Genomic DNA, 8,811 nt, shown 5'->3' on the forward strand with positions numbered 1-8,811 from the left:
GATGAATGGGTGGGTGGGTGGAGGGATGGATGGTCAGAGGGATGGGTGGGGAGATGGTTGGATGGATGGATGGATGGATGGATGGATGGATGGACAGATGAATGGATGGATGGATGGGCAGATGGTTGGATGGATGGATGGGTGGATGAATGGATGGATGGGCAGAGGGATGGATGGGCAGAGGGATGGATGGATGAATGGATGGATGGATGGATGGATGGATGGATGGGCAGAGGAATGGATGGATGGTTGGTTGGTTGGATGGATGGATGGGTGGATGAATGGATGGATGGGCAGAGGGATGGATGGGCAGAGGGATGGATGGATGGATGGATGGATGGATGGACAGATGAATGGATGGATGGATGGGCAGATGGTTGGATGGATGGATGGGTGGATGAATGGATGGATGGGCAGAGGGATGGATGGGCAGAGGGATGGATGGGTGGATGGATGGATGGATGGGTGGATGAATGGATGGATGGGCAGAGGGATGGATGGGCAGAGGGATGGATGGATGGATGGATGGATGGATGGATGGATGGATGGGCAGAGGAATGGATGGATGGATGGTTGGTTGGATGGATGGATGGGTGGATGAATGGATGGATGGGCAGAGGGATGGATGGGCAGAGGGATGGATGGGTGGATGGATGGATGGATGGATGGATGGACAGATGAATAGATGGATGGATGGGCAGATGGTTGGATGGATGGATGGGTGGATGGAGGGATGGATGGTCAGAGGGATGGGTGGGGAGATGGTTGGATGGATGGATGGATGGATGGACAGATGAATGGATGGATGGATGGGCAGATGGTTGGATGGATGGATGGGTGGATGAATGGATGGATGGGCAGAGGGATGGATGGATGGATGGTTGGTTGGATGTATGGATGGGTAGCTGAGTGGTAAAGTGAGTGGCTAAGAGTGTAATTGAATGGATGGACTAGTTGCAGACTAGCTGAGGAGTTCCTACATCTCAAAGAACTTTCTAAATCTCTGAAACGTGAGGCCTTAGCACCCCCCAGAGGCCAGAGTCTCTAACGACCCATCTCCCTTAGAGCCCTGTCCTAAGAATCAGGGGCGCAGACCTAGCGAAAGTTAGGGGTTCTGGGAAACCAGAAACCTAGGGTCCAGTGCTGGCCCCTCCCCTGACTTGGTCTGGGGAACTGGGGAATGGTTCAACCTTCTGAGGCTTAGTTTTCTCATCTGGAAAATGGAGCTACTCAAACCTGACCCCTGTGATGCTATGAGATTTAAACAAAATTATGCATGTAAAGCATCTGAGAGGGTTATCTGGCACAGGTCAGGGGCCCGTGGAATGTGATTTCCTTCCCACAGGCAGCCCTAGGGCACGCGTGCACGCACACACACACGCACACTCACACACACACACCAGTAGGGAGGAGGGACACAGAGCAAGACCCCAAGCCAGACCAGATCCAGAAAGGCAGATGGGAACACACTTATTCTGTAGGAGTCCCATGCTCTGGCAGGGCTGGTCCAGCCTTGGGGCCCAGAGGCTCGGGGAGTGGGGATGCGGATGAGGGTCTTGAGCCCTGCGGCGGCTCAGCCTCCTGGGCCTGGGCCAGCTGGACGGTGTGCTCGAAGGCGGCTTGCAGCAGGTGGGAGGCAAGGCAGGTGGTCCAGGTGACCAGATAGGCCAGATGCCAGGCGAGGGCTGCTGTGGTCTCCACCCACCAGTACAGACGTTTCAGCAGCACTGGGAGCTCCGGCGCCACGCAGTTGTCCAGCAGCACCTGGATGATGGACGAGCAGATGGGCAGGTGGCCAGGCCTGGGACCCCCCCAGGTCTGCCCTCTCTCGGCCCGGCCCACGCCCGGCCTGCCCACCTTGCTGAGCAGCCCGCGCAGGCTGCAGTGACGGGCCCTCCGGCATAGCCTCCAGGTCAGCAGCGACAGCAGCAAGCCCGCCGACATCAGACCGTGCAGGCAGGACAGAAGCAGGTCCGTGCAGGTGGCCGCAGACAGGCCCAGCCGCTTCGGCGCCAGGCCCAAGGCCCGGGCACAGCGCCGTACGCCCGCCCACGCCAGCCGGGGTGCCCGCAGCCCCAGCCACACAGGGACCCATAGCAGTCCCAGCCCCGCCTGCAGCGCCAGGCACAGGGGGCTGGCGTCGAGCCCAGGGGCGGGAAAGGTCTGGCGGCCGCGGGACCCCCAAGCCTCCCGGGCCAGCCCCGACAGCCAGTGGTTGAAGAAGAGAATCTTGAGAAGCAGGAGATTGTACAGGTGGACCCGGTTCTGGACCAGCTTCGGGAGGAGGGAGAGCCAACCGTGGTCACACACGTCGGGGAGGGGCCCTACCTACATTCCCCCCTACCTCCCCACCCCCACCCCCTGCCGGCTGGGCCTCCTTCTCTCTGGGCCTCAATTTCCCCCACAAGAAGGATCGTTCTCTGCCCACTTCTAAGGACTCCGTTCTCGGGAAGTGGTTTTAGAAAGTATTTCCAGTTATCGTTGTTTCCTTTCCCCCGGATTTAAGTGAGTGTTTATAATATTCTAGAAGGAAGGAAGTGGGTTTATTATTATTATTAGAGAAGGCAGGACCATCCACACCTCTCAGCCCTCTGATCCTGCGGGATTTGAATCCTGGGCAGGTTTTTTTTCTCCCAAACACCTGGGCTCTCCTGTCCACCGGTTGCCTGCTGGCAGTGCCCCCAGGTAGGGTAGAGAGATGGGAGCCATGGGGGCAGCGACCCGAGGGCCTGGGGGACCTATGAAGACAGAGGGACCCGGCTTCTGTCCTGGATGTCCTGTCTCCCATCCACGGGGAGAAAAGAGTGAGCTTGGGTAGGGAAAGAGTCTGTAAGCGGGAAAGCTCCACCTGAGTCCTGGGGCTGAACGGCCCCTCCTCAGAGCCCCACATCCCCCTCTCTGGACCCCATGCACCCTTGTCCAGAGGACCACCAGGAGCCCTAGGGAGCGGTGTGGAGACAGCCACCTGGGGTTGGCTGCGCGCCCCACCACGGGCACCGTGGCTTGGGGGTGGGGTTTCTGAGGCAGGCAGTCACCTAGTGCCACCGGATGGGACAGGTCCACGCGGTTCAACAGCTCTGAGGTGGCTGTGAAGGGCTGGGAAGACCCCCACCCCAGTACCCCCCATGCCACACTCACCAGCACCGACATCTTCACCAGCAGCAGCAGAATCCCCAGGAGGCTGGATCTGGCGGGCGGGACGGCCTCCATATCTAGCCCTTCTCCCCTTCCTCCAGCTGGGAGAGGGAGGGTGACCTCACAGATACTGCAGGGTGGGGGCCGAGTTACCATGGGGACCCAGTTGCCACAAGAGACCCTCTTGAACCTGCCTCCCGCCCCTGCATGGCACAAAACTAGGGTATCTGTTGTCTCCATCCTGTCCCCTTCCTGGCTGGAGACTTCCCCGGACTCCACGTCTGGCCTGTCCACAAGGGTGCCGGAGGAGGTCCTCAGATGGTCAGCCCTGGGGCCTGAATGGGCAACCGAGGCCGTCATCAAGTACAGAAACGTGGCTGAGGGTGGCTGGGTGTTGCCCCTGCCCACATCCGTGGAAATCCCGAAGTATCAAAGGCCCAGGAAATAGAAATCTTGACCACCCCCCAGGACCACAGGTGACATGGTACTTGGAAGATGGATGAAAGCCTCAGCTGTCCAAACCTCCAGGCCCCTACCTAGCCCCCTCCCCACCCCAGTCACAAAGCTGAGAAACGAAGTTGTGACTTTTCCTCTGGGATCTTAGGGACACCTGCCACTCTGTTAGAGGAGGGTAGGGGAGAAAAAGTGTGCTGACCAAAGGCCCCAGAGAGTTCTGGAGAGAGGCAAGGACTGAAGGAAAGTTTGCTGAGCTAGCCCACTCCAGGAGGCCATCGGCTGTCTGGAGCATCTCACAAAGCTTGCCAAAGGCTTGGATTAGGGTCAAAGGCTTGGAATTCTCTGGAAGAATCCAGGACCATGATCACAGCACTTCTCACTTTGCTTTAGGGGCTGGGTCCCCGCAGGTGGCCCCAGGAGGCTGCCGGAGGTTGCCATCACGCCTTTTAGAAATTTTTAAAAGCACACCCTCTGCTGGACAGGCTGCTATAGTGCGGGGCTGGGTGACGGGAGGGCCCCCCTGCGCCCATCGGAAAAGGTGGGTGCCACCCCAGCCCTTGCACACGGCATGATTTCAGTCCGCACTTGCCACCTCGGCCAGGCACCCTTGTGCAGGATACAACTTGCCCAACTGGACAGGGAAACCTGCCATAGCGAGTCCCCAGAACGTCAAGGATGACCTCAGCCCAGGGAAGTCCTGTCCACCCCTGTCCACCCATTCGTTTCCTCTCCCGGGGCAACAGCTGGGGTCCGGAGGGTGAAGTGTGCAAAGCCCCTCCGTTTCGTCCTCTGCCTTGGCCCTCCCCCACCCACCCTCTGCATCTGCAACATTAGGACACTAAGGGGTCACCCAGGCTTCAGAAAGGCCTCCTTGAGCGAAGTTTTGAAGGATGGCTAGAAACCTCCCGAAGTGTGAAGGATGGCCTGGACAGAGGGGACGGCACGATTCGGCCGATTCCATATTACTAGAGCATAAAGCGGGAAGAGGGGAGGGGCACAAGACAAGGGGTGAGATCGGCAAGGGCCACGTGGGCCGTGGAACATTCTATCGCACGGTGAGAGCCGTGCAGAGGCTGAGGCAGCGAGGAGATTGCTGTGGGCTCTGGGATGGTCCCTCCCGCTCGTGAGGAGGTGAGACTAGGAAGAAGGGGTCTGGGGCGGGGGGCAAGGGGCGGGGCAGGAGGGATCAGCTAGGAACCCACAACAATAAGTCCCGGGAATGGAGAGAGGCGGACAGATGCCAGAAACATGTAGAACGTAGAGCGACAGTGTTGGAGGCTGTCATATATGGGGAAAGGTCCAAGATGGGACCCTACTAGCGGCTAATCAGCCAGCCTGCCCGAGTTCCTTGGCTGCTTGGCAGAAGCACGAGTTTCCCGGGTCAGAGAGGGAGGACCATCTACTGAGCACAGTACTAGATGCTAAGTGTTTAGCATTGGTTCCTGGAGGCCCCGATCCCCCAGGGTGACAGGGACAGGGCCATAGGACCCCTGTCCACCCAGTGGTATATTACGAGACAGTAAGCCTGAGCTTACAGAACCCAAATCTTTTGTAACGGGCAGTAAGCAAGCCTGCCCTTTGCTCCCGATCGGAGACATTATCACGCTAGAATATTCCCGTGCTTTGCCCCAGAGGGAGACACCATGGATTCCAAGGTTGTCTGATAGGCAGACATCCCAAAAAGATAATCCAGATCAAAGATCAGTGTGTGGAACCAGGAGAGACCTGTGCCCTTGTCTCCCAACAGAGGGTTAAGAAAGAGAAGTAAAGCAAGGTGCAGGTCAGCAGTCCCCCTCAAAAGGCTTGGATGAAAGGCGGATGGTGGTACTGCCCACCAAAGTGGGGGTGGGGAGGAGGAGGCATGGGTTTGGAGAAGGGCCTGACAGATTGCTGGGAATGACATGGCAGGGACAGAAACTAGGATTTGCAATTTGTTTTCCTCCCTCCCCTCTCCTCCCCTCCTTGGCTCACCACCCCACACCACTATCACGCAGCACCGCCAAACCAAGAATGCCACTCTCTCTAGGCTGAGTCGATGGTCTTCAACTTCACATTGACCAAAACCCCTGGGCCATGCGGTCCAGGCAGAGGATAGGTTGCAAGAACCTGACCACCAAGGCAGCCCCTCGCATCTCTCGAGACCAAGCTGAGTCTCAGTCCCAGCTCCGTCAGCTGTCCCCACCCCCTCCAGAGCTTGGTCCCCAAGCAAGATTCAGCAAGGGCTTTCTGTGGCTCTGTGCTTGCTCAGACAGTAGGAGGCAGAGGTCACAGCCAGGCCCACAGGGCTGGAAATCCAATGACAGAGGCCAGGAGCTCCCCCACACCTAGCCCCAGCCATGTAGTACCATTGGCCAGAAACCTCAGAGTCCCTTCCCGGCCAACCTTCCTTCCTCACCTTCCTGCCAAGCCTCCCCCCAAGAACGTGGGTTCTTAGTCCCGGAGCCCTCCATCCCCTGCTCTTTCCTACTCAACACCCAGGTTCAAGGCCATCCGTGTACTATGGCACTGCGTGGCCTGGGCAATAACGACTTCCCCTCCCTTGGCCCTGTCTGCACCTTGCAGGGTAACCGGGAGGACCAAGTGGGTTAACCCAGTTACCAGTGGCTGCTGCCTTGCGCGATTCCAGGGGGTGCCACGCCTCCCCCGCGCCCCTCTGCACAGAGGCTCCCCTCCCAGCCCAGGACTTGGGGCTACAGAAAGGCAAGCAGCCCACCTTGGACTTGCTCACGTTCTTGGGGCCGAGCGCTCTCAGGTGCCCTCCCCAGCGGGTGCAGGACGGCAGTGCGGCCGCGCGGGGGCAGCACACACCGGCCGAGCGGAGCCCGGTGCACCTGCGCGCGATGCTCCATGGCGCGGAAAGTTTTCCGTTGCTATTTTGTCCCCTGTCAGTCATGGAGGCTGGTTTCCCTGTGACAACAACCATGCGTCATCCGGAGGAGCTCGCCCGGTGCGTGTCTCGTCATGCCCGGGTTACTGGAGGCGAAACCACGGAAATGATCTAGACCAATATTCTCCTTTCTTTCCTGTTCCAGGGTTAGAATCTCACTGTATTTCAAATCTTCACCCCCCCCCCCGCGAAGTACACAAAAATAAATAAATATAATAAATAAACATATTAAATATAATATATAATACATATTATGTATATATTATTATATATAATATGTATATATTATACATATTAACTATAATAAAGAAATAAAGATGCCTTCATAGTTACTGGAATTTGTATTTTTGGCTATCTAAAAATGACTTTATCAAGGCCACTTAAATACAAAAATAATAATTAGGAACTGATGGGGGTGCCTGGGTGGCTCAGTGGGTTAAAGCCTCTGCCTTCGGCTCAGGTCATGATCCCAGGGTCCGGGGATTGAGTCCCTCACCAGGCTCTCTGCTCAGCAGGGAGCCTGCTTCCTCCTCTCTCTCTGCCTCCCTCTCTGCCTACTTGTGATCTCTCTCTGTCAAATAAATAAATAAAATCTTTAAAAAAATAATTAGAAACTGACGAATGAGAGAGGAACCTGGACTCCGTCCGAACTGACCTCTGACATTTACTCCCAGGTCTGTGCTTGCGCCCCAAGTTCCTCCTTTTGTAAAACTGGGTTATACTTTGTAGAATCTTGCAGGTGAGGTTTTGGGGAGGCGTCAATGCAGTGGGGTCTGGGAAGCGCTTGGAGCAGCACATGGCCAAAGTCAGCACCTGTGGATTGGAAAGTTAACTCAAGAATTTTCTTTTAAAGATTGTATTTATTTATTCATGAGAGAGAAAGAAAGAGGCAGGAGAAGCAGGTTCCCAGCAGAGCAGGGAGCCGGATGCAGGACTCGATCCAAGGACCCTGGGATCATGACCCGAGTGGAAGGCAGATGCTTAACCCACTGAGCCACCCAGGGATCCCGAACTCAAGAATTTTTAGAAACAAAATAAGCTGCAGGTTAGGCAAAATTGCTTTAAAACATGCACAAATTTGTAAAAGGAAATGGCCTCCAGAGTGCACAGACTGAATTGATTCATAAGCCAACATGTGGAAATATTCATCTGAACCAAACAACTTTCAGGGGACTTACTTGGAGGCTGAGAGTACATTTCGAAATTCCAGAACAACATGGCCCAATATAAAGAAGGGTCATTGATACCTTTTAAAATTAGTTCAAAAAATTTTTGAACACAAAACTGAGTAAAAATGTCCTAAAAAGATTGAAAAGGATGTAAAGTGGCCAGATCATCCCATTGTTCAAAGACATCATTCATCCCCAAATAAAAGTTCTGATAAATGGACCAAAATGTATAAATGCCAGCGACGGAGTGCAGAATCACACTTTTATGGTACAAAAATCAACAAACGAACAAACAGCTATGGGAAATAGAATTTTCACTAATTTGTCTCTTGAACAATTTGTGCACAACCAATGTGTTTAATGTACTTGTTTTCTGCCAGCTCACTTAGATAGACCTCTCTCTCTGAAATTCTCCCACCCACCACCCACCCAGCAATCCGCAGCCACTCCCCCTCTCCCGGTTTGCTCTTTTCTCTACTAGGCTTCTTGGGTCCTAAGAAAATGTTCCTCCATCCATTGAAAGACAACTAGGTTGTTTGCGTATCTTGACTATCGCTAATTTCAGTGTAAGGATCACGGGAGTAGGTAGCTCTTCGCAATCCTGATTTCAAGTTCTCCGGATATATACCCCAGAAGTGGGACCACAAGACTATGCTAGTTCTATTTTTAATTTTTTGAGGACCTCCGTACATTTTTTGAGGACCTCCATACGTTTTCCATAGTAGTTGTACTAATTTACATTCCAACATGTGAGAGATAAGTGGGTAGATGATTGATAGATACATACATACATACGCACAATAGGATACTATTTGGCCTTGGAGAAGAAACTTCTGACAACAGGGATGGAGCTGTAGGACTTTATTATTATGCAAAGTGAAATAAGTGAAAAGCAGAAAGGGAAAGAGGGCGTGATCTCATCAGCACATGGAGTCTGATAAAGCTGAGCTCAGAAACCAAAAGAATGGTGGTTGCTAGCCAGAGGCTGGGGTTGGGACAAATGGGTTGGTCATAGGATACAAAGTTTCGGTTATAAAGATAAATAAATTCTAGAGATCTAGCGTACAGCCTAGTGAGCACAGCTAACAATACTGTATTGTTTACTTGAAATTTACTAAGTAAATAGATCTTCAATCTTCTCAGCACACACACACAAATGGTAAC

The 8,811-nt window shown here is 54.1% G+C and overlaps 1 protein-coding gene across 2 annotated transcripts; it reads right to left on the bottom strand.

Moving 5' to 3' along the window:
• Window positions 1-866: 866 nt before the first annotated feature.
• Window positions 867-6,393, bottom strand: TMEM270 (transmembrane protein 270). 2 transcript variants are annotated; one of them, XM_047714109.1, is made up of 4 exons: window positions 6,305-6,393; window positions 3,139-3,265; window positions 1,858-2,274; window positions 867-1,764 (listed from the first exon to the last, which is right to left on the bottom strand). In XM_047714109.1, exons 2-4 carry the CDS (start codon window positions 3,208-3,210, stop codon window positions 1,471-1,473), a joined length of 783 nt encoding a protein of 260 aa, XP_047570065.1. In that variant the 5' UTR covers window positions 3,211-3,265; window positions 6,305-6,393; the 3' UTR covers window positions 867-1,470. The 2 variants fall into 2 exon arrangements, with proteins under 2 accessions (XP_047570065.1, XP_047570064.1); XM_047714108.1 differs by lacking the exon at window positions 6,305-6,393 and having other exon boundaries at window positions 3,139-3,327.
• Between the last annotated feature and the right edge of the window lie 2,418 nt (window positions 6,394-8,811).

The sequence above is a fragment of the Lutra lutra genome, chromosome 18 (assembly GCF_902655055.1).
Source record: "Lutra lutra chromosome 18, mLutLut1.2, whole genome shotgun sequence".
Classification (NCBI taxonomy): Eukaryota; Metazoa; Chordata; class Mammalia; order Carnivora; family Mustelidae; genus Lutra; species Lutra lutra.

Coding starts and splice junctions, on each gene's coding strand:
- TMEM270 (XM_047714108.1), bottom strand. CDS start 3,291: ATGGTAACTCGGCCCCCACCCTGCAGTATCTGTGAGGTCACCCTCCCT. Junction 2,275..3,138: donor TGGTGAAGATGTCGGTGCTG/GTGAGTGTGGCA, acceptor CTCCTCCCGAAG/CTGGTCCAGAACCGGGTCCA. Junction 1,765..1,857: donor TGCGCGGGCTGCTCAGCAAG/GTGGGCAGGCCG, acceptor TCCATCATCCAG/GTGCTGCTGGACAACTGCGT.